General features: G+C 43.7%; 1 protein-coding gene across 1 annotated transcript in view; it reads left to right on the top strand.

The window, feature by feature from the left end:
• TTLL5 (tubulin tyrosine ligase like 5) overlaps nt 1–25956 on the top strand; it is a 254241-nt gene that overhangs the window by 110574 nt on the left and 117711 nt on the right. The window contains 5 exon segments of the mRNA XM_030559099.1: nt 3502–3605; nt 8100–8233; nt 8704–8811; nt 9233–9640; nt 13810–14000. Coding sequence (XP_030414959.1) covers nt 3502–3605; nt 8100–8233; nt 8704–8811; nt 9233–9640; nt 13810–14000 — 945 coding nt within the window.

Raw genomic sequence — 25956 nt, 5'->3', positions numbered from 1 at the left:
TTACCACAGTGAGATTCCTAAATATTTTTCCACAGATTAGAGTACCTACATTGCTTTGGGATCTCAGTCTGGTTCTTAACTATCTCATGAAACAGCCCTTTGAGCTATTGGCTATGTGCTCACTGCTACATTTGTCTATGAAGACAGCCTTTTTGGTGGCCATCACTTCTGCTTGAATGTTTGGGGATACGGGGGCTCTAATGGCAGACCCTCCTTTTATTTTGTTCTCCAAGGAGAAGGTATCTTTACAGCCCCACCCAACGTTTTTATTTAAGGTGTTGTGACGGACTCAGGCCAGAAGGATATAAGTGGGTAGTGAAAGGCAGGTATATCAGCCTCAGAATGAGCAGATCCATGTTCCCTGGATAGCCAAACAAGGGCTACTCCAGGCCAATCAAGACACCTGAGGCCAATTTAACCAGTTAAGATTGTTAGGCTAATGCCGGCACCTGACCTCAATTAACTGAGAGAGTCAGTTAAGGCTGATAGGCTAATGGAGCTGGGACCAATTAATGTCCCACTTATACTGCTTTAAAAGCTCTACTTTCCAGTTCTCTCTCAAGGAGCCCAGGTGAAAGGAGCTGGAGAAGAGCAAGCATTACTGAGCCCTGAGGTAAGGGTGAAGCTTGGGAAAGGGGAGCACGGGGAAGTGGCCCAGAGAATCAAAGCAGCATCAGTGGAGGAGGGAAGCCGCTAATAGCAGCTATCATTAGGGTTCCTGGGCTGGAACCCGGAGTAGAGGTGTCATAGCATTCCCTCTCAGATCTGAACCTTGGAGTTCAGAAAATGAGATACTAGCACCTGAATCCTCTAAGCTTAATTACCAGCTTAGATCTGATAGCACTGCCACCACCCCAAAATATAGTGTTTTGGGGCACTCTGACCTCCCCAACCTTCCCTGGGGACCCCAAGAACCCAGATCCCTTGGGTTCTTAAAACAAGAAGAAATAAACCATTCCCCCACCTTTCCCCCTCCCAGAATTTCCCTCCCTGGGCTATCCTGAGAGATACTGATCCAACCTCTTAAATCACCATACAGAGAAGCATCTCCCTTCCCTTCCACAAAGAGGCAAACAGATTCAAGGCAAACAGGGAGAGATTCTATCTCTCCCCCCTCCCGTCTCCCCCACCCGTCCTGGTGAGTTATCCCAATCGACTGGAATAAAACAAGGAAAACAAGAAAAAAAAATCAATCAGGTTCTCTAAAAGAAATCTTTTAATAAAAGAAAGGAAAAAGTAAAGAATTATCTCTGTAACTTCAAGATGTAAATATTACAGGGTCCTATAGCTTACAGACACTAGAAAGAGACTTTCCCCCCAGTACCAATACAAATCAAAATATTCCCAGCAACTACACATATAAAAGTTAACCAGCCAGATCCACAATTGCAAATAGAGTAAAACAATCAAAAAGCCTAAACCGCCTGTTTTTACTTACTATTTGAAAAGAAACTTAGAGAGCCTGTAGTAATGTCTGGTCTCTCTCAGACCTTCCGAGAGAAGAACACACAACAGACAAAGAACACACACAAAAGCTTCCCTCCACCCAAATTTAAAAGTATCTTGTCTTCTGATTGGTCTTCTGGTCAGGTGTCCTGTTCCCTGCTTGTAACCCTTTACAGGTAGAAGAGACATTAACCCTTAACAATCTGTTTATGACAAGAGGGCAGGCCCAGGTTCCCCCCTTCCTCCCTATATGATCTACAGAGATCCCTTTGAGAGGGAAAACAAACTGTGGTCCAGGCAGGAGATCAAACGGTGCCTGTAGAGCTCTAAGGAGCAACAGAGACTGTGAGTATTCCACCTTCCCATCTCCCATACTGGCCTGTGATGAAAATAGCTCAATAAACTATAACTTTTGCCGCCATACTGGGAAAAGGAGGTCATATTGAGGGCCTTAGTGAGCTTCTGAGGCCACTGAATCCCCCAGGAAGTGCGGGACCCACCAATACAGACTTGGAGCTTTGTCACAGTGTCTTCTGAATTTCACATCTACCAAATTATTCACCTTAATTTTCTTTTTTTGAAAGTCACATCAGTGTACACAGGAGTCTTCCTTTCATACACAGATGATAAGAGGGCATTAGTCTTGCAGTTGGACAAAACTAGGCCATTCAGGAGGACCCCCGGACTCTTTATTTCTATTGCATTTAGGTGCTCCCCTAGAACTACCTTCAGTCAGAGGCTTTCTGAATGGATCTCTGGATGCTTTATTGCCTGTTATAGTTTCACTGAGATTACAGCTCCCCTAAGAGTGGTCACACACTCTATTAGATTACAAGTCTACAACTATAGCCCTACTCAGACATTCTGCAGGGCTGCAACATGGTCCTCGGTGCACCCATTTGCCAGCCACTGTGCCTTAGTTCATACTGCAAGATCAGATGCTACAGTAGGCACCAGTTTTTTCTTCAGTGATGAACTCCCATGTCCTTAAAGGGTTACTGCAAGGGAATCACCTAAAGTGGAGCACCCACGGGAACACTACTCGAAGAAAGAGAAGTTATTCACTTTGTACAGTAACTAGAGTTCTTTGAGATGTGTGTCCTTGTGTGTGCTCCACTACCTGCCCTCCTCCTCTCTGCTTTGAAGCTGCCTCTGTGGGCTTCGCAGTAGAGAAAGAACGGAGGGAAGTTCATCTGAGCAGCCCTATGAGCCTCGATACATGCCACAAGGATGTGTAGGGCACATGAGCAACACAAATGGGCACTGCTACCAAAAATCTTCAATCAAAGGTACAGAGGTGCATGTGCACCTAAAGCGGAGCACCCACAGCAACACGCGTCTCAAAGAACTCCAGTTACTACAGCAAGGTGAGTAACCTCTCATTTTAAGCTATTGAAAGACTGTTTTGGCTACATATTTTTTCATGTTTGGTCCCAGTATATAACCCCTCTATCTCACTGACACATGCCAAGAGACAAATCTAGAGGTGAGTTCTCGGAGTGGGGGAGTGCCCTGTAGACCCACTTGATTAAGCCTTTCCAATATAATTTTGTTTTTGCTCTCCCCCTGCCATGCTTCAGTTGGGAATAAGTAGGTTGGAACAAAAACTGCTAGGAGGAATCCTCCACTAGAGGCAGGAGCAGCAGAAATAGAGGGAACCCAGAGTTAGCAAAGGGGGACATCCTTTTACCCCATGTCTTAATAAGGAGGTGGCATCCTTAGCAAAAGCACTCACTTGATCAGGCTAGACGGGGCTGTTCAGCATATCACTTTTAATAATGTGTGTAGAGTGAAGAGATTAACGTGTCTCTGTCTCTGTGGACCCTCTGCAATTACAGGTTCTGCAGCGTGTCCAAACCAGTACTGCTTTAAGGCAAGCAAATATGCAGAATGAAATGCACTATCAATTTGGCTGTTATGGAATCAGGCAATCCCCTTGTTCTAGATACCATGAAATTGCTCTGGAATCCCTTCCCTTTGGGCAATACCTGTGTCCCAGCACTTGAAGCTGCATAGAGAGGCGGAGTGATAGGTAACTAATATACTTATTTGCAGGAAACTGAGCAAATGGTTCAGACAAGATCAAAAAGGAAACAGGAAGAAGAGGAAGAGGAGAGTGTGAATGCTGAAGGTTTTCAGGACTTTGTTACTAAGGCAAGGTAGGAATGGACTTTTACTCCTTGTTATAAAGTAGCACATTGCATCCCTTCTGCTCTTATACTGCGCCATCCTACCTCCCCAAACTGCTGCAGTGTCATCAGTATCTGTTGCATGGAATGTATGATGGATGTTTTTGCCATTAGACCTAAAGGACAATATGGGCTCTATCCAGGCCCTGTAAATGCTCATAGTCTGTAATATCCACTCTCTGTCATACTGGAGCAAATGCAGTCACACCTTAGAAGGAAAATAAGGCCAGGGCTGCTGCTGAGATTGCCCTGATCTTCTGTGGTTAAGCTTCCATCATGGCTCTGCTTCTCAAATTCCTGTCTTCACAAGCACATCCAACCCTTGCCATCTTCCTTGAATTCCAGGTACCATCTGGGACTATGCCTCCTAAGGCATGGAGGGAGGTGAAGTACGCTCCTTGCCATGGCCATGGCTTCTTTCCCTTTCTGCTAAAACAATTAACTGTGAGCGGTTCATTAATGTTAAAGGACCAGCACTCTGCAGTTTTATAGGTCCCAGATTTGACCTGTCTTAAACTTGCTAGAATCTGGTTGTAAATGTATATTGCATACAAGGTAAATCCTCAGTGTCAGTTGGGGTGGTATGAAAAACAATATTATGCAATATTACATCCATGTGATTATATTCAGTTCTTCTTGAAGACAGCCATTGATGAGGAATTTCTTCTCCAAGGCCTCTCAGATCCTCTGGGAAAATCTTACACTGGTTTTTCTTTGTTCCTTATTTAACCTATGGATGATGTGACCATATTGACAGACTTCTCGCAACTTCATGGGGGCCAGGGGCTATAGAGGAGAACACTTTTAAATTGCCTCTTAACACACTTGTCTAAGAGAGCTAAGGCGCAATCTCCACGTCCTTTGCTATAACCAGTTGTGGAACTTTTCTCTCATTCATGTCTGATCAACATTGGCAGTGATTTACTGGATTTGGATGAGGAGAAAGCAGGGGTGATGTCAGCTAGACCTCTGTTACTGATCCGGAAGCTTCAGTGTCTTCTCCGTCTCCTGATGATATCATGATGACTGTATCTGTTTTACTTTCTGATGACAATAATTTGTTTCAAGAGTTGCTGATTTGGATGGTAGACTCTTTAGAGTAGGAGATTACTGTGGTCCAAGGAAGGACCCCTCCTCTCGAGGGGAGGGATAGCATTGGTCTGCTAAACCCAGGGTTGTGAGTTCAATCCTTGAGGGGGCCACTTGGGGATCTGGGGCAAAATCAGTACTTGGTCCTGCTAGTGAAGGCAGGGGGCTGGACTCAATGACCTTTCAAGGTCCCTTCCAGTTCTAGGAGATGGGTATATCTCCATTATTATTATTAAATATTCATCACCATAGTGCAGAGGAAGAGAAGTGGCTTAGAATATCTGGCTGACCTCAGCATCTATATTGCTGTTACCAGGAAAGCAGATTGCTTGTTCCTGGTCCCACAACAGGGATTCTCATTTCTTCATACCAGACTTTAGGTTCTCTGATGGTCTCTGTGGGTGGTAAAAAGACTGACTCTGGAGTTGGTCAGTCTGCAGTCTATTCCACTGGACAGGGATACTAAGAAAATTGATGTCTTGGGCAGAAATGTGTACTCTTTAGGAATATTGGGAGTCCATGTTGCAGTTACCAGGCAATTGTGGCCAGATATTATCTCGAGCTTGGAACTGAACACTTCTTTTGCTGTGACCATCTTCCTGAGATACAAAAGAAAGTAGCAAAAGACATTGCTGCTGAGGATTGAAGTTTCTAGACATGTTCTCTCTGCTTCATAGGATGCATCAGGTACATCTGAAAGCTATGGTGTCGGACATTACTGAGCATGGGTACTTCTGGTATAAATCATCTAATCTGTTTCCAGCAGCTCAAGCCATCCCTTTTGATAGTGAGTGCTTGTTCTACAGTATAATCTGAGAGACCCTGGAGAAGATGGAATCTAAGAGTTACTGCTTGATAACCAGAGTTTATCCAACTGTCCCTTCATAAATTTGGTGCCACGATGTGGTCATTTATTTATGTATGTATTTGTTTTATTTAAATGTGTATATATATGCTCAAAGAGTGCCTAGTCATAGGCTTTTGACATCTTTGACACAACTTAAAAATACAACAAAATTAATATCCAACCATCATTCTTCAGTACAATTCACTGTAACCCACTACCAACAAACCAGGCAACCCAAAAGCTTAAGTAACCCTTCTATCCAACAGTTCCTCACCATTACATATTCCTACCCTTCAAATGCCTGAGAGGAAAAAATGAGCTTTGCCGTGTGCCCCGAAGGTTGAAAGACTTGTCTGAATAGGTGCTGCTTTTGCCAAGGCTCCGGGGCACCAGAGGCACATCCTGTAAGTGTGAATATGCAAAGGGTATCTTGCAGAATTGTGACTGCTCGCAATTAATTTACTTTACCTTGCTGGACTGTCATATGTTGTGACTGTTGCTGGCAGTAACCCTCTGCTGGCTTGCTTACTCTGTGTGCAATTGTCACATTCTGGGGTACAATCCAGACCAGTGAGGATTTATCACTGTTTGCCCTGCAATCTTCGGTGCCACACAGTGCTTTGCTGTAGTATGTCCCAACCTCGACTGCTCACAAAGAGCCAAACAGCATGCAGGTCACATCCTGAGTGGCTGTATATAGCTATAGCCCTGGTACAACAACTCTGACCCCAGCAGCCTGTTAGCAACCCACCAGTCACACTCTGGCTTCCAGCAGCCTTGATTACTACCTGCAGGGTGACCTCAACACATTCACAGTCCCAAAATTTCCCCAAAACATGTGTTCTGCATTGTCCAGTCTGCTCCTGGGAAGCTCAGATGTTAGAGGTCTGTTGTCCCTGTAAGGGTTCAGTGTGCAACAGTTTTCCACTTTAACTGGAGTTACCCAAACAGTTCAGTTTATACACAGTACTAGATTAGTTTTGATTAAAACAAGTTTATTTAACTACAAAGAGAGATTTTTAAGGGAATACAAGTACAAAGTATTGAAGTCAGAAAGGTTACAAGAGAAATAAAGATAAAATGCTTTCTAGTAGCTAAAACTTAACAATCTGGATTTGGTTCAGGGTAAAATCCTTGCCATATGCTCCCGGCAACATTTCTGACTAAAATTCCAAAAGAGGATCATCCCCCAAAGTCAAAGGCCTGGTTCCCTTGTCATCTTAGGTGAAAGAAAGGGAGAGAAAGAAAGAGCGATCCTGGGGTGGTTTTGTCCCTCCCTTTTATAGTCCAGTCACCCTTTGAAATGCATTTTTTGAGGGTTATACCTAGATAAAGTTCCTTCCTGCTGTGAGGACAGAGATATGGAATCTCCTGGTGAAAGAGGTTCCATGTTGTTACTTGCTAAAAATGCAGATCAATCTGTTCCTGCCCCACTTGGTTGCCAAAGAATGGCCACTTGACAGGTGGCTGCCAATCAACTTCGACACCTGGCTAGATGCATTAGCTTGTCCTTTGTCTTTTAGGAACAGGTTTACCCCTTCCTCAGACGTGTCCAGTAAATACATTGCAGTCATAATTTCAGTTTGTGTTCATAATTGTACATATAGTGTTCCTACACACATTTCACCATGATATTATTCACCAGCAAGTTGCTAATTTTCAAATGATACCTCACAAGGTATATTTTGTACAGAAATATTAAAATAATGTGTCAGGTTTTGAATACAGGGTTGCTTTTGGCCTCTACCATACTACATGATCACGAGATGATGCTAAAGCAGCATCAAAGAGCAGGAAAGGAAAGGAAAACAGCTATTCATGATACTAGAAATACAGCTCAAAATTGCTATGAATTGAAAGCTGAGTGACTGGCACTTGTCCCAGACGTGACAGAGGCCTAAAACATTGGGGCAGGATTTTACTATGTAATTCTGTAACTGTAATTCTGTAACAAGAAAATGATAACAAGAAATGTGAAATATTTTTGTGGGACCCACAAAAATGTCGACTGCTCCCCTTAGTGACTCTGTGGCATTGGTTAATTACTAGGCCCTTCCCTTACTCTTGGGATGAAACCATTAATGATGAATATAAAACAGAGGCCATGCTGGATTCTGTTAGTGTTCATGGCCCTAGGTTTGATAAGCACCTGAGCGAGCACTTGTGGAGTCCTGCTGATGACCGCTGCTCAGAGCTGCACTCTTCCTATGAAACAGAACTCCCCAAAATAGTATGTAAGATTTGCTTTTGCTCTCTGTTTAGCCTTGGGAGGTTCCTGAATTCCCTGAATTTTCCCTGCCACATCCTGGGAGTGGCACCTGGGAGTTCTTCTGAGCTGTTCTCCTTCACAATACAGACCAGAGCATGTTCCAGTTCCAGGCATTCCTTCCCTGGAAGGCTGAGGAGACCAATAATTTCTCTGGCTTGTTTCTCTTCAGCCTCATAATCTGTTTCCTTTGTGACTGTCATGCAATGGCAGAAGCTCCTGGAATCCTCACTTAGGCCCTTTCTTTTCCTCTGTATCTCAGTGAGAGTGACCTGGAGGAGGTGCTGACATTTTACACACACAAGAATAAGTCAGCAAGTGTCTTTCTGGGAACAAACCCCAGGACCATGAAGCCTAGCAGCAGCATTAACCAGTCAGAAAGCAGGGCCCAAGGAGGTAAGTATATTGTGCAGAACTGAGACAGAGAGCTTATAAGAAACAAGGGTTGGCTATGGTGACCCAGTATAGAGTTGGGGAGAATGTAAAATCCCAACGGGGCATTATCTAGGTCTAAGTAGAAAGCCCAGTAAAGATTTGGGGAGCCTGGGGGTGGTGAGTGTGACACCGTCGTGATAGGGTGTCCTTGCACAGGGTAAGGGTGCAGAACCCAGAGAGGGTGGGTCTGATAGCTAAGTGATTAGTGATCCCAGCATAAGGAAAGGGTAGGTTTCTGTCTTGAGGTCTGCATTAGCTAATGCTATGAATCAAGGCAACAGACAATGATGTTAGAAAAGGGCGGGGGGAGTAGCCACAATAAATATTGGGAAGAATCCAGCATCTCTGCAATATTGAAACGCTGCAGTCCATTTCTTATGGTACAAGTAGGTTAATCTGTTCTGCTTCCTGACTTTCAAAACTCATTTAAGATCTTCCTGAGATGGTGGAACAAGTGAAAAGGAATAAGCCCCAACATTCAGTGGCAGACTCAAGTGGAGAAGAACTGAGAGACAAGTCCAAAGAAGCCAGGCAATCCCGTAAGTGAATCCATCCAAATCAGGGCAGAGTTAGCTTTCCAGCAAATGACTGAGGTAGAAACCACACTTGCTTAGTAGATTTAGAACTACTTAGCAGATTGAGAAACTACAGTGGTCAGAATCTAAATGCAGAACAAGCTGAGAGAATCCCAGTCCCAACTCTGGGGGAAGATTACTGGGCGAAGAAATAATCTGTCTTTTGTGGTAAAAGGGCTCTGCAAGATATTTTGAGCCTGGAGAAAGGATATGTCTGAATCAGAGCTTGGTTCTTGCCAGCCCTTGCTGGTGGTTGAGTTTTTTCTTGGCTTCATCAGGCCAATAAGCACAGGCCCCTTGGCCACATTGCTGTTGTCTTTGGGGTTCTGGAAAGCTGTTTAACTTACGAAACATTCTGATTGTCTTGTTTGTATTGTTTTAACAGGGCCCCTGTCTTCCACAGAAGATGAGGCAAAATTACTCCGGTGCAACCACCCTCGTGCTTCCTCCTCTGTTCCTGGTGCCACGCTCCAGAGAAGCATCAGTTCCCAGTTGTCATCTCATGCCACAGCCTCTAAAAAAACACAGGTGCCTGGTCACCATTCCTCTCTGGCTTCTCTAGCTGGTCCCAAACTGACTCAGTCCCCACCCTCCCCACCTTCTTTCCAGAGCCAGAATACAATCCCTGACAACTGGTCTGTCTCCACAAACCCAGTGTCCCACCAGACGTCTAACCATGCAGGGTTGCATCGTTGTCGGTCTGGCAGCTACACCATTGGGCCCTTCTCATCATTTCAAAGTGCTACTCAGATCTACAGCCAAAGACTGTCCCGACCATCCTCTGCAAAAGCAGGTGAGTATGCTGGGCAGTCAGGATGTGTGAACATGTCATTGGGTAAATCCCATCTTTTGTCAGTCAAGATTCCTCCTAGAATTGGAGAATTCTTCATATTGTCCAAGCTGGGCTTCTGTCTCTATAGTGATCAATCTCACATTTGCTAATTCAGTTGCCATGAAGATAGAGTAGAGGCTGCTTGGTCAGGGCAACGTGTGCATAGCCTTTACCTGCTCTGTGATAGCCAGAAATGTTTAATTTTCAGGGTTGTGAATCTAGCTCCTTTCATCGGCACTAAATTCATTTTTGGGATAAAACAGCCTCTCCCTACTAATAATTCCTGCTTTCTGTGCTGATAAATGGAGAATTGAACTAGTTCATTCAGCTTGGAATGAAAGGGTCTTGCCGGAATGGCAGAGGTGGGAAATGATGTATTGGAGAAGGGGTAGTTGTGCTCAACTGCACAACTGAGGGTATGTCTACATCTACAATTTTGCAGCGCTGGTTGTTACAGCTGTATTAGTACAGCTGTATAGGGCCAGCGCTGCAGAGTGGCCACACTTACAGCAACCAGCGCTGCAAGTGGTGTTAGATGTGGCCTCACTGCAGCGCTGTTGGGCGGCTTCAAGGGGGGTTCGGGGAACGCGAGAGCAAACCGGGGAAGGAGACCAGCTTCGCCACGGTTTGCTCTCGCGTTCCCCGAACTCCCCTGCAAACCACAGGGAAGGAGACCTGCTTGCTCGGGGGTTCGGGGAACGCGAGAGCAAACCGGGGAAGGAGACCAGCTTCGCCGCGGTTTGCTCTCGCGTTCCCCGAACTCCCCTGCAAACCGCAGGGAAGGAGACCTGCTTGCTCGGGGGTTCGGGGAACGCGAGAGCAAACCGGGGAAGGAGACCAGCTTCGCCGCGGTTTGCTCTCGCGTTCCCCGAACCCCTCTGCAAACCGCAGGGAAGAAGACCTGCTTGCTCGGGGTTCGGGGAACGCGAGAGCAAACCGGGGAAGGAGACCAGCTTTGCCGCGGTTTGCTCTCGCGTTCCCCGAACCCCCGAGCAAACCGCAGGGAAGGAGACCTGCTTGCTCGGGGGTTCGGGGAACGCGAGAGCAAACCGGGGAAGGAGACCAGCTTCGCCGCGGTTTGCTCTCGCGTTCCCCGAACCCCCGAGCAAACCGCAGGGAAGGAGACCTGCTTGCTCGGAGATTCGGGGAACGCGAGAGCAAACCGGGGAAGGAGACCAGCTTCGCCGCGGTTTGCTCTCGCGTTCCCCGAACCCCCCTGCAAACCGCAGGGAAGGAGACCTGCTTGCTCGGGGGTTCGGGGAACGCGAGAGCAAACCGAGGAAGGAGACCTGCTTGATTACCAGAGGCTTCCTCAGGTATGCTGGGATACCTGCTTATTCCACGGAGGTCAAGAAAAGCGCTGGTGTCTACACTTGATTACCAGCGCTGGATCACCAGCGCTGGATCCTCTACACCCGTGAAAAAACGGGAGTACGGCCAGCGCTGCAAACAGGGAGTTGCAGCGCTGGTGATGCCCTGCAGATGTGTACACCTCCTAAGTTGCAGCGCTGTAACCCCCTCACCAGCGCTGCAACTTTGTGGTGTAGACAAGCCCTGACACAGCATTGATACATGATGATATGTTGTTAACAGTTTCAGGGCAGTTTCAGTAATATAAAAGTCCTCTATGGGGCTATGCAGGGTTCTTGTTGCTGGGGATTCCTATTTGATTTGCAGGAGACTCATCCAGTAGAAGTGGCAGTTTAGTCACAGGTTCAGAGAATGGTCAAGGCCTCCAAGTAAAATCTGAATGGGGCAGTGTTTAAGGGAATGTTAATTACAACATAACTTCTTATTTCCCTAGGCCCTTTCATCTTGGCATACCTCAAAACATCTTACAAATTACATGTAGGGATTTTTCATTCTGTATTGAAGCACAGATATCTCTAGGGTGGAAAGAGGTTGAGCAATGCTACCGAACAGAATAAGATAGCTGAAGAGAAAAATAAAGCATATCCATCAGAAACTGATGGAGGCAGAGGTTTAGGAAGGCAGAATGTAACCTATATTGAAAATTGGTCAGCACATCCACACTACCACCCCTACTTTTGAGGAAAATGCCATATGTTCTTTACATATTTGCTTAGTAAGTAAATTAAGGCTCCTTTATGTCTGAATGAGTGTATTAACACAGGGGTTTAATGCAGTTTAACTAATCCACTTTAAATTCACAGCTTTTCTCAGTTCAGATCAATGTTCCTGAGTGTGCCCATGTATACAAGCTTTAACTATGAGTGGGTTTCCCTCTGCAATGACCCTGCAGAGCTGGGTTTGAAGTGGACAACAAACTCTGTCACATGTTCACTGAGACTGCTTTATATAATGTGGTGAGCTTTCTGGCATTAAAATAAACCTGATGCACCTGCTCAGTAGCTTATTTAAAGGGATCCATTTGCTTTTAAGCAAAGTCATTAGAGCTTTTGTATGAAAAATACCAAACATGCCTTTCATCCCATAGGCAGCTTCCATGCTCTTTTGGTGAGGCCATCCTGGGTATAGTGCCTGCTAGAGGTGTCTAGTAGAGAGGATCAGGGAGTATGCCTGCTGCCTCTGGAATCCTGAAACTAAATACAATTGTCTGAATGATCTACTTTCTGGAATTCAGAGAAGCCTAGAAACCAGAGCTGATAGTCTCATTAGGTGCCTTCCAAGGAGCCAAAGCAGATTATTTCCTACTATGCATTTACCACTGTTTTGTCTGGTCTAGTTTTAAAAGTTCCTAGTGCTGGGGCTGCTTCTCCCATTTGCCATTAGAGGTGATTTGAGAGACTCACTTCCAGGAAAGGTTTCCCAATAATTCAGCCAAAAATTTACCCTTTTAAATTCATCCCAGTGCTCTTAGTTTTACTTTGTTTTACCTTTCTCTAAATAATTCCTCTCCTCTCCTGGTATTCACAGACATTAAGTACTTGAAGACTGTCACCATGTCCCCGCTTCTGTTATCTTTCCTCATAACCCAGTCTCTCTCAAGCTCCCTGATAATTTTTGTAGCTATTCTCTAAATTCTCACCAATTTGTCAGCAGCTTTCTAGAAATGGTGTAGTGTCACAGGTCGGATCACATTAAAGAAGGGAAAGACCATAATTCTCTGATCTGTGACGTGATGCCACTGTTTGTGCAGCCGCAAACTGTACTGACTTTTTTTATAACCGTATCACATTACACACTCCTTTTCAATTTGTTGCCCATTCTCTCTCATCTCTTCCTGCTTTATAAGTTTTTCTTCCTCCCGTAAGAGTACCTGGCTTCTGTGTTATCTTTCCAGATGTATTACCTGTATCTTTTTCAAATATAATCTCATTTTGTTACTTCCTGCCCATGTTTCTGATCTTTCTGTGCCCCGTCATTTTATTTCTTTGTCCTCATTGGTGTTTACAGCTTCTCCTAATTCACCTATGAATCTTATCAATATTCCCATCTTCCCAATCATTAATGAAAATATTAAATCCAGATCTAACACTATCGACCTGCCAAGACACCTCCCCTCATCATTGCTTTGCTGTCTATCATAATCTTCTGTTATGACCCTCCAACCAGATTTCAGTCTGTGAATGTCTTCTAATTATTTTTCTATATTGATTTTGTCTTGGTAAGAGGTTGTAATGTCTGTGTTCAACCTGTTACTGATCCTCTTTGAATAGGAAGCCAAGTGTCCATGCTTTAAATTGTTTTAGGTCCAACTAACACAAGAAAGAGGTATGTTTCTTCAGAGGCAACTTCCCTCTACACACTTGGCTTCCAAACATCCCCTCACTTTCTAGGTTGAGTACAAAAATATCTTCTGTCTTTCAAATCCCCACACATTGGCTGCTTCAATTGCAGTCACTGCTCTAATACAGATAATTAATATGTGAGCACAGACCACCAATGCCCATTGGAACTGGGTGCCATTAGCTGCTCTATCCTGAGGTGAATGAGGGTTCAGTCTTGGTGTGGAGAAGCTCAGATGTGCACAATGGAGCCTGTTGCAGAAGTTTCCTGCCGGCTTTTATTTCTAATTGTTGCAAATGTACAAGTCTCTCCTATTTAATTCAGTGTCTTAGCTCCCTCCTCAAAGGGCATGGGGAGCTCTCTGCAGCCCAAAACATTGCTTTACTTTTCTAAGTGGATGAAAACTGTATGTTTGGCAGGTTCGTGCCATCGCAGTCCAAGTGGGCAGTGCATGGGCTCAGCCAGGGTGCACAAAGACGCAGAAAACAGCTCTTCCCAGAGCAGACGCTACAACCACAGTATTGTAGCAGCAGAGCTGCAGCGGCTGGCGGAAAAGCAAGCAACCAGGCAATATTCCCCACCCAGCCACATCAGCCTCCTTACACAGCAGGTATGTGGGCAGTAAGGTTTCCCTGGTGACAATGGAAAAGATGGGCACATTCTCCTAAGTCAGAGCCAAGGACTGGGACAGACTGTTCTGGGAAGAGAGAATCTCATGGAAGTGGATTTCCTTCCCTTTTGCTGCTGTGGGATTAGGGACTAAAGTTCTCCTAGATTATAGTTAAATTGCATAGGGAAGTGCTTGAAACCCTGTTGCTCAAATGGTTAGACTGGACAAAGTACTAAAAAATGCACTCTAAGGAAGAAATCTGCCCCAGCTGTCAGTGGAGAAGATCGATGGGGAAGTAGGTCTTTCCCAAATCTTATTTCTCATTTTTTTTACTCCCTTAAAGTCATCTGCCTCATTCCTCCATTGACTTGTCAAATGCTGGAGTATGGCATTATAAGGGGAGATTTTAACAGCCTAGCAAAGTGCCTAGGCCACTGCCAGTAACTGGACTATCAATTATTATGCTTATTGCCAAGAGCAGCTGTAAGGCCTCTGTAGCAGTCTTAGCATAACTAGGCCATGAGAATTGAGCATGACTCTGCATCATCCTGTTGGGCTTTCTTTTAAACTGTGAAGCATGCAGTTCTGAAAGACAGGAAGTTTGTTTATATTTGATTTCTGGTGTGTTTTTGTTAGGGCCCATGAGACTGCAGACTCTGCAAAAACACATCTGTATAACTAATGGCTTGAAACGTCTTGCTTAACAAATTGCTTGCTCAGTGGCTATTGGTGATTGACAAGCTATGTGATACTTCGAGCATAAAAAGGGGAAAGAGGATTGGGTCAAGTGAACTCTGGTGTGAATCCATCTTAAGGTCCCTAATGACAGATGAAAGGCTGGCCATCAAAAGGCTGTTGACCACTTAAGACTACTCCAGACCTTTGGGGTACCTATTAATTTGGGGTGCTCTATAACCTGTTGTATTTGCATGTGCTTGAGACTAAATGAGGACTTTAAGTGAAAGCACTCTTGTGTTGTACTGCTTGTGCCAACATCTATCAGATGAATGTGCTGTGCTACCATTGATTTATTTCCTGACAGTGCCTTGTAAAGAGCAGGGTCGGTTTTAGGCCGATTCACCCCGGAATCGGACCCTGTGCCTAAGAGGGCCCCGCGCTGGCACCTAAGAGGGCCCCAGGCCGGCGCCTTTTTAATTTTTACTCACCTGGTGGCACTCCGGCGGGTCTTCAGTGGCATGTCGGCGGCAGGCCCTTCAGGGTCCTTGAGTGCCACCAAAGACACGGAGCGTCGCCAGATGAGTACAAATCGGGCTCTGCACTTGCTAAAGCTGGCCCTGGTAAAGAGTAGTTACCATGAGCTTTGTGTGTAGATGACCCTGCGTAACAGCATCATATGGGAATCAGAAAACAGTATCAGACCGATTAGCACAGCAGAAGGTGTGTCTGTTTCTGTAGAAATGCCTGGGCAAGCAGTATGATAGCACTGGAAGTCTAGACAGAACATGTGGCAGGTTAATGGGGTTTTGATAAAACATATTCCATTCAAATCTTAACTCCATTCTGAAATTCAAGCTAGTGTAGAATGCTGCAGCCCTTTTGCTAAAAAGGACATCTTTCCAGGAACATATGACATTGTACTTCATGGTCTGTGCTAGCTGCCTGTGGCTTTCCAGCTAGTGTTTTAAGGGGTTGGTTTTGAGTTACAGTGTCCTAAATAACCTGGACTCTACCTACATGAGAGACTACCTCTCCCCATGAAATACCTGCTGCACTTGTAGTCAACTGAGACACACAAGCTAGATCCTCCACTTTGGAAATAACACTTTCCCATCCCGCACCTGGTACCGAATAGTCCAAATTAGCTGATTATCAGGAACACTGTAAAGCCCATCTACTTGAAAGGATATTTGGAGATAGCTGAGGTGGGTTCTGGATGGAGACGTTTTGCTATGTTTTCTGATGAATAGCTGTTTGTTCTAGTGAGTTGTATATACTGCTGTTCCTGTTTTTATTTTATTGTTTTATTGGGTGTTTTTGAATGTCTATTGTGAAGCCTAGCACTGGGATAGATGTGACTTATTTTGTTTTAACATTTAAAAAAACTTTTAGGCACCTGGCTGACTCCGAGTTGAATAGATTATGGACTCTTCTGCCTCTAGGCTAGTGGTCCCAGTTCAGTCCTAGTAGCTTTGACTAAATCTGACAGCTGTTCACTGACCCTTGCATGAAGTTCATTGATGATCTTAGTTGGTCCCTAATGAACAGATAGCCATGCTACCAAAACCCCTTTAGAATTTGGCCCTCTTTTTGGCAGACTCAATGGAGAAGACAAGAACTGAATCAGTCATGGAACCTGAACTGATGTCTTGCCCCTAGAGAAGATGATCCCTCTAAGTCTGGATTGACATTGGAGGGAACGATGAGAGAAGCTTGAATTGCTGCTGCCCATAGTGTTCAATCCCCAAAACTATCAATCTGGCACTTTGCACCAACTCTAAATATACTTGGAATAGAATATAGACTTTTCTTTTATTTCAAAAGCTTGTCAGTAGAGTTGTTCAGAAATTTTCTGGTGGAACATTTTTTCTGTCAGACAGTGTTGATTCATCAAAAGTAAAATGTGTCATGGAAATACATTGCCTTTGACAAAAAATTGTTTCTAAATGAAAATTGAAAAAAGGTTTTGATGAGATTGAAATGTTTCATTTCAGCATTTTTGAAGCAGATTATTTTGATTTTCTATTTTGAAATTACTTTTTCAGTTGTTTTATATTATAAAATATATAACGAAAAAGTCAACAAAATTTAAATATTTTAGTCTAATTTTGAAACACAATGTTTTGATTGACCTGAAACCATTCCCCCCTACCCCCCACCCCAACTGTTTGGAATGAAGGAAATTTCAAAATTGTGAAGCTATCCCTGAAGTGAAAAATCTGATTCCCACACAGGTCTACTTGTTAGTGTCTCCTAGTCTTTGCATAAAGAGCTCCAGCTGCCCTTTGGCCACTATTTACAAAGGCTGATGGGAGTCTCATGGTTTTATCTGGCTTCCCTTTTCCATCACTGCTGCTGAGACAAATTTGCATGGAGGTAGTAATAGCTTTCACCATCTTACAAAGGCCTAAATGCTTTCATGGTAACTAATTGTGATGCAGAGTACACACACATTTTTATGTTATGACTGACTTGTCATAGTATCTTTCCCCAATCTGAACCTTAGAGTCCAGAAGTTGGGGTACTAGCATGAATTCCTCTAAGCTTAATTACCAGCTTAGATCTGATAAGCTGCCACTAATCAGGAATTCGAATGCCTGATACACTCTGGTCCCCCCAAAACCTTCCCTGGGGACCCCCAAGACCCAGACTCCCTAGATTTTAACACAAGGAAAGTAAACCCCTTTCCTCACCATTGCCTTTGTCAGCCTTCCCCTCCCTGGGTTACCCTGGAAGATTTCTGTGATTCAAACTCCTTGAATCACAACACAGAGAAATTAGGTCTCCTGGAGAGAGAGACAGATTCACACTCCGTGAATCTAAAACAAAGGGGTTCCATCCTTCCCCTCTCTTCTCCTTCCCTGTTAAGTACAGACTCAATTCCCTTGAGCCTCAACAAGGGGAAAAAATCAGACAGGTCTTAAAAGCAAAACTTTTACTAAAAAGAAAGAAAAAAGTAAAAGGTCTATCTCTGCAATTTAGATGGTAAAAAGTTACAGGGTCTGTCAGCTTAAGAAATTGGAGAAATAGCCTCCTCCAATAGAAATACAATTTAAAATACTTCCAGCCAAATACACATTTGCAAATAAAGGAAAACAAATAAAAAGACTGTACCGCCTTTCTACCTTTATACTTACCAAATTGGAATAGAAGATTAGAGAGCCTGTAGGTACATGTGGTCACTCTCAGAGCCCAGAGAGAATAAAGCAAAACCCAAAAAACACAAACAAAGGCTTCCCTCCACCGAGATTTGAAAGTATTTTGTCTCCTGATTGGTCCTCTGGTCAGGTGTTGCAGGTCACTGTTTGTTAACCCTTTACAGGTGAAAGAGACATTAACCCTTAACTATCTGTTTATGACATGACTGAATTGGGAATGGGGAGGAAGATGAGAGAACTGGTTTGAAGGAAATGCTTCTATCCCCATAATCAGTAGGGACAGCAAGGGAGAGCCAGGCAGCAGACATGAATGATTGAATCTGAGGGCATTCCAGTATTTTGTAAAAGGCAGTTGTAAGTCTGGAAATATGTTGTTTGTATAAGGAGAGTGGCTAGTGTTGCTTTCATGCTTCCAGGGTCCCCCAAGTTATGTACTCATAGATGGGTTAGGTTTAGGATGGTTCCAGGGTCCTCTATAGAAGGAAACCCAGACTGGGTGGGAGGACCTCATTTGAAGGCCACACTACAATTAGTTAGGATCCCAGACCTTCCCTCACTTTCCTGCTGATTGCAGTTCCTCATTTTTTTATATGGAAATGCAGTCTTCAGAGATGACAGGTTTCAGCATCCAATGCTCCATTTTGACCTGAACAACTGGGACAATGTATTTTGGGATATACAGTTTCTAAAAGCTTTGCTTCTGTATTGAAGATTAATATGGCCATAGTTTGTGTTTTAGAACTTTGTGACTGAACGTTGACAACCCCGACACAGATCTATGTGTAGAGGTGTGAGGTAATGCCAAAGACAAAGCTGAAATAGATGTTCACAACTTGGGATAAGAAAGGAAATTCAGCCCAGTGCCTGGGCTCTCTCACTCTAGGGAGAGGGGAAGGGTGACCAGAGTATAAACACTTGGATACTTGTCTCACTTGGATACTTACTGGATCTTAAGTTCTCATAATAGCACCGGCTCTGATTGAGCTAGAATGCCACCCATTTTTTCATTAGCGATGGAAATGGAATGAAAAATCAATGTGTGAGAGTAAATGTCGCAAAGTCAACAGTGAAAACTGAGCTCTTAACCCAAACTGGCAACAAATTTTCTTTTTATTATGCCACCTCATTTAAACGCAAAACCTTTGTGTTTAATATTCCAAACCACTGTATACATCTGTAAAGTCATCAACGTGAGGCACAACTTTGAGTCAAACACAGTAACTTCAATGTGGCCTATCCTCCTGGCAGTGTTGCAAGACATGACAGAATTTCAATCTGAAGCCTTCATATCACACTTCAAATATTCTCACTACTTCATCAATTGTACAAGAAAAAGCAACAACTGCTTCTCTCTGGATAATGTTGGTACTAGCTACAAAGAAAAAGCCTTTCCTTGATGCGGAGCTTGTGAAGGAGTGCATGTTGGAAATGCTAGAGGAGCTTTTTCCAGAGATAAAAGCAAGGGTGATGTGAACCATGATAAGCAAGTTCTCCTGTCTCATTTCACGGCAGTGCAAAGATTGGAGGTAATTTACAAGGATTGTTTGTCAGCACTGTTTTCTGATTTAAAAAACGTCAAATACATGTCTCTTGCAGTGGATGAAACAAGTGATTTAAGTGACACAGTCCAGCTATTGTTTGTTAGATTTGATGATGGTGAAATTTTCAAGGAAGAATTTTTGTGCTTAATACCATTAGAAACCTATGCCACAGAAGAGATCATTTTTGAAAAGGTAAAAGCCTTTTTTAATTTTATTTTATTTTGGGGGCGGGTGTTAGATGTGCAGAAAGTAAACTTACTTGTTGCAGACTGAAGTCCCTCCATGTCAGGAAAAGAGAAGGGCTTTGCTTCATGTTTGGCAGCGATATACCCTTCATTAAATATACTTCACTGCATCATTCAGTAAGACTGTCCTGTGCATTAAATTGTCTGGGGACCTGGGAAAAAATGGGTATTGGGATGAGGTTAGTGAACTACATATGCTCAACTTCTAGCTTGCAGCATTGTCTTTTAAAGCTCTTTTACTGTCTCTAATCCCTGGTGTTCCTATCTGCACTTTTCCCTTGCCCCAGAACATCCAGTTAACATTTCTTTTCTTACTCTTTTATGTTCCACCCTCTGTACTAAGATGCTTAAATTTCTTGTAATTATTAAACCAACTGACTGCTGAAATGGCAAGGTTCAACAGGAAATTTTAAGAGCTGATAGCTAAAGAGATGCAAATATAAGCAAGACATTTTTGAGTATATCAGAAGCAGGAAACCTGAGAAAATCAGTGTGTCCCAGCTCTGGACTACCAGAGAGAAAGATAATTTAAGGAGAATAAGTGCATTGCAGAGAAGTGGATTTGCATCAGATTTCACCACAGACGATGTTGGGAAGACACCTACCCTGGAATTTATTCTTTTCAGATAATGAAGTTGAGGTACTATGAGACTGAGGTGTCAAAAGAGGAAGGAATGAAATAACCTGATAAAGAGCAGGTAGTCCCCTCGACTGGATGGCTTTCCTCCAAGAATTCTGAAAGAATGTAAAAATGAAGTGACCGAGCTGCTAACAAAAACTTTCACTCTCTCTTATTAAAGTCAGTTACTGTACCAGAGGATAACACATCATTATTTTTTTTAAAAGGCTAAAGGATATTCTTGGTGAGCCTTTCTTCAGTATCAGATATATTGGTTGAAATAATTTAAAATGCGAATTGTAAACCACCAAGAGAAACATAAGATAGAGACAAAAAACTCTGTGTCTGATTTATTAGAATTCTTTGAGCTCATTACCAAAATAGTAAATAAAAGAGAACTGGTTAATACTATTTGGACTTTCAAAAACCCTTTGACAGAGTCCTTTAAAAGAGGCAACTAGTCACGGACTGAGAGGTAATGTTCTGTCGTAGATTTGAAACTGCCTGAGACAGAAAACAAAGAGTAGGAATAACTGACCAATTTTTAACATGACAAAAGACTAATGGGAGTAAAACATTGAAAGTGGTGTTTAAAGTTATTAATTATGTGGAAAAAAGGGGAGGGAGGGCAAGAAATGGCAAAATTTACAGATGGTGCTTACATTAGTGAAGATTAGAAAAAACTAAGACACTTGATGCTGGGTGACTGGGTAACACAACAGACAAGCAAATAAGTTATGCAAATTGTAAGGAATAAATATTACTACTCATATTAGAGGAATCTAAATTAAATGTAATCACTAAGAAAAAAGACTTGAGTTTCATTCTGGACTGCTCATCTGCTGTGCAAGAAGTCGAGAGAAAACAAAATATTAGGATGTATAAAGAGTGGGATAGAAAATAATATGCTATTAAACAAAAAACAACGATATGCCCTCACATGGAATACTGTGTTCAGTTCTGGTCACTGTATCTGTAACAGGATATAGCAAAAAGAGAAGGAATTCAGAGATGGGTGATTGCAATGATTAGTGGCAGGGAAAGATTTCTGTATAAAGAGAGATTGAAAAGATTAAGACTTTTAGTTTAGGGAGGAGGTGTGTTCAAGGGGACACGACGGAGCTATACAGAACAATGAATGGCATAGGGAACATAAATCACGTAAACTTCATTTACACTATCTCATGATAGAACAAGGGAACATTCAAATACATTGGAAGGCAACCAATTTAAAACCGATAAAAGAAAATACTTATTTACCCAGAACACGCTTAACCTGTGGAATGCACTGCCACAAGATATTATTCAGGTCAAGAGCTTAACAGGATTCAAAACCGTATCAGATATACTTATATACAATAAGAACAGGCACAGTTACATTAGACAGGATAACAAAAATTATGTAAGGAATAGACCTTCAACTTTTGAGGCATAAGCCAACCACCGATAGAGATTAGAAAGAAACTTCCCCTTTAAGCAGGTTATTTCACAATTGTCCACTATGGGGTCTCTTGCACCTGCCTTTGAAGCATTGCTCAGAAAGAATACTGAATTTGCTGGACCGCTGCTCTGAACTGATCTGGCAATTTTTATGTTCCTATGCTAATGTGAGTCCTTAACTCTATGAGGAATCTGCATGCTCTGCTGCTTCTCCCACCTTTGTGATGCTTTCTCCTTTCCCACGTTTTTTGCGTTCTAGACAAGATAATCTTTATTTTATGTGTAAGGTTATTGAGATGATTGTGGTGAAGTAGTACTAGCAATAACTGGATTTCTTGTATTTCCCTGACTCTCTTCAGTGTTAGGCCTAGTCATGGCATTAAGTCTATACTGGTTTTTGTTGGTTGAGCTCCTGGTGATGGACAAGATTGTGTTCATATCTTGATGAATATGTGTGGTGGTTTGGGCTGCAGTGCTGTCAGTAGGCTGACACACAGCTCTAGGTCTTTGTTCCTCTGGGTACTGACACTTCAGTTGCTCAGTTTGCCTGGCTCAGTTTGGGGTCTGGATGAAAAAGCTGTTTGAGGCTCATGACACATGAATTAGAAGCAGTGTTGGGGGATGCAGCGTTAAGAAATGTCTGAATCAATATGCTCCCCTTCGCCGTGAGGGGGTTTTTCCTACTTTTTGGTAACTTGGTTAATAAACTAGGGGTCTTACTGGATCCTCTGCTGCTTCTGGAGGGCCAAACCAAGAAGCAGTAGTCAAAACAGCTTCTTTTCCCATCCATGGCTATGGCCTTCCCTGTTAGATGAGGACCTCGCAACAGTAATCCAGGCCTTTTTACCTGCTAACTTAGTTACAACAGTGTTCTTTACAGTGTGTTACTTCTGAAGTTCACTCGTAAAATGTATCTAGAGCACAAGGTGGCTGCTTGTTTTCATGCTTGGCAGAGCTTCTGCAGGGAGCATGTTATAATTGTGTTTTGCCGGCGTGCAAAGGGACAGGTGGCACATGGATGTGTATATGCCTCTTTCTGTGGGTACTGTACACCGTTTTCTCTGAAATATGCTGTATGGTAAAAAGAGGGTCTCTCCTCAAGCACAGGATCTGTGTGAGGTCTCATATCACAGGGGCGGGGGGTCTGCTGCTGATATCAACCACACTGTTTCACTTTGTGGTTATTAATATTAGTGAACAGAAGAATGTGTTGAATTGGGCCAGCTTTGCAGGGAGGAGTAGGAGGGGAAACCTGATAAGAGCACTGCCCCTCTCCATGAAGGAGAGTGTGAGGTTTCAGGACTCAGCTATCCTTAGGAACAGCTCCAGCTCTTCCAGCCAAGGAGTTTAATCAAAGGGATAACATCAGACCACCCAGGCGAGAGCTAGCATGAGCTGTCTCCTTTTCCGCTATACAGCCAGCCAGTGCCCAAGGTCCAGCAGCCAGGGCTCCTGCAAATGTGCTGACAGATCCCCAGGAGAATGTGGCATTTCTCTTGCTCTACATTTTTCATTTGGATAAAAAGTGGATTTTAGCAGAAACCAGAAAAGTTTGCTTAAACCTGGGGGGGGGGGTTTGGGGTGGCGGCTTTGGGGTGGCCAGCATGCAGTGCCTCAGGGTGACCTTGTAGGAATAGTCTGCCACAGGAACCCTAGAATAAGGACCTTCCACTAGGTATCGGTGATCAAACCCAAACCTGTGCAGCTCCTTTCAATGCTGCCTGTCTGTCTCTTACTATGCAGCTTGAAGTCCCCTTAGCCATAGTTTGCTAAGGCTATGTTTACACTTGCACTTCTGTTGCTATAACTTATGTCGTTCGGGTGTGAAAAAACACCCCTCTGAATGACATAAGTTACAGCAACAGAAGCACAGATATGGACAGCACTATGTTGGCGGGAATTGCTCTCCTGCTGACATAGCTACCACCGCTCATTGCGGGTGATTTAATTATGTCGATAGGAGAGCTCTCTCCTATCGGCAAAAAGCAACTACACGGGAGATCATACAGCAGTACAGCTGCATCAGTACAGTTGTGAAGTTGTAAGATTGCGAGTGCAGACATGGCCTAAACGTGCCACAAAGCAAAGTGCATGTGTGAATACACAGCTCAACTCCTTCTATCCTGGACCTGGGAACTGTGTGTTCGGGCAGCTAAGTAGAGATTAGACTAAAACCACAAAACTCAGGACAGGAATAAAAATCCATGTACAGCAGGGTAATCATCAGTGTTTTTAGTTTCTTGCTGTGGCTCAGCCTATCTCCTAGATATCTCAAGCTGCTTTGTTTCCTTTCTGTAACTCTTTGGTTTGCTGTATGTGGCTTTCTCCCTCTGCATCCTTGTAGAGCCACTATTCCTCACCCCTTAGCTGTTCTTCACACACTGCTTGTTCTCACGGATGGATGTTACTTCTGACAGTGCTGACTTGTGCAAATCAGTAATAATGTGAAGGGTCTCAGCAGAGGCTGTAGGAGGAGAAAATGTCAATGTGCTTTCTGCAGCACAGGAATTGTGCCCCTCCTACTGCTCTGAGGCTCCAGAGGGAATGGAAGCAGAGGCTTTTGTTACGGTGAAGTGGCCCTGTAATCTGCAGAGTTGCCAAGCTGCCAAATGGGGCAGGATGTGCAGCTAGGAACTCACGTTTGAGGAAGATTGTGCCCTGGTCATCATTCATTTGACACATCATGCCCCATTGAAATCACTCCCAGTGGGAAGTTTTGCGGTAGAGTGCTTAAATGAGAGCCTAACTCTGAGAAGAAGCAAAAGGCGAATTTAGCCATCCACGGCGGCAGCACTAACTTGTTTTTTTTTAATTGTTAAATGGATGCATACGCTGGAGACGCTACAAAGAAATCTCTAAGTTTGTCAGGTTTCCCAGGAATGTCTCTGGCAGGTCTTTGTCTGGAACGTTTTCTGGAGACTGGAACACTTGTGCTCTGTATGCATATGTATATCCTGTAAGCTGGTAAGCTCAGCAAGCAGGAAGGAATGTCACAGGCCTTTGGCCAGATCAGCCTTGGTGCGCACACAGATTTCACACCTCCCATCCCGTTAGCCCCAGTTCTCATTTCTTCTGGCTGGTCTTCTCAGCAAATGCAAATCTGTGCATGAAATGAAACTGTCTTGAAGTGGATGTGTACTGGTTGAGTGTGGCCAGAAAGCTGACCTGGGTCATGAGAAGGTGACCCTGGAGTAGTGAGTGTGTACTGTGTGGTTTCTCCGAAGGGCCCTTAATGTATGTATTTTGTCCCACAAACAGTGATTTGTGGGTTTAATAAGAGGTTGGTGGTTTGGGGTTTCCTTTTGCTGTCCAGAAAAGAGACAAGTTAAGATCCAGCAATGTTTCCCACATTGGGAAGGCCTGTTACATTCTGGCAGCACAAAACACGGAGGAAAGCAAGGCAGACGGGCCGGCTCCAGTGCTCCCAGTTCCTCCAGCACTGTTGTTGGACCCACTCAGTCAGGTTTGGCCTAGAACAGAGATGCATGTGGCATCTCTGTAAAATGCAACACACCGGTCTGGAGTGTGGAATAAATTATTAATCATAATTAATATTTGTATTACAGTAGCACTCAGAGGCTCCAGCAAAAATGGGGCTCCATTGTGCTAGCTGACATACAGAAACATAGTCACTGCCCCAAATGGCTTACAGTTCATGAAAAGTAACATGAAGAATGGAGGAAGAGACACACCATCAAAAAGTACTTCTTTTCTTAAATGAAGAAAATTAGGTGACCCCTCCCCCCCCTCAGATATAATTGACTGATCTCATAGCTAAGACTGCAGAGGAGGGTCTTGGGGAGAGTTTTGAAGGAGGCAGTTTAGTTGCTGTACAGGTCGATTCACAGAGGGCATGCCATATGTAAGGGGCAGCATGGAAGAAAGCACAGAACCATTTGTTTGAGAAGCAGACAAATGTGTGGATGAAGCATTGTTGGTGACAATAAGTGACAAGAATGGATAAGTGGAGAGCAGCAAAATTATGAAGATCCTTGAGTATGGGGTGGTTTGGAGGCTTGTCAGGATAATTACTGTTGAGTACTAATTTTAAATTTTTCAGTCAGCTTCTACAGGAAAATACATTCCAAGCAAAACTTGGCAACTTAGTTCATAAAACTTATCTTAGCGAATGCTGAGGCATCCTCCCCTTACTACAACTCTGCTGCTGCCTCTCAATCCTAAATTACAGCCACTAGCTATTCAGCCCTGCTCATCTGTGCTGGAGAAGGAGGCGTCCATGAGAAGATGTGTGGGAATGTGCACTCCACAAAGAGA

This window comes from Gopherus evgoodei, chromosome 4, assembly GCF_007399415.2.
Source record: "Gopherus evgoodei ecotype Sinaloan lineage chromosome 4, rGopEvg1_v1.p, whole genome shotgun sequence".
NCBI lineage: Eukaryota > Metazoa > Chordata > Testudines > Testudinidae > Gopherus > Gopherus evgoodei.
Note: the sequence above shows the minus strand (reverse complement) of the source record. Positions and strands in the feature narration are given on the sequence as shown.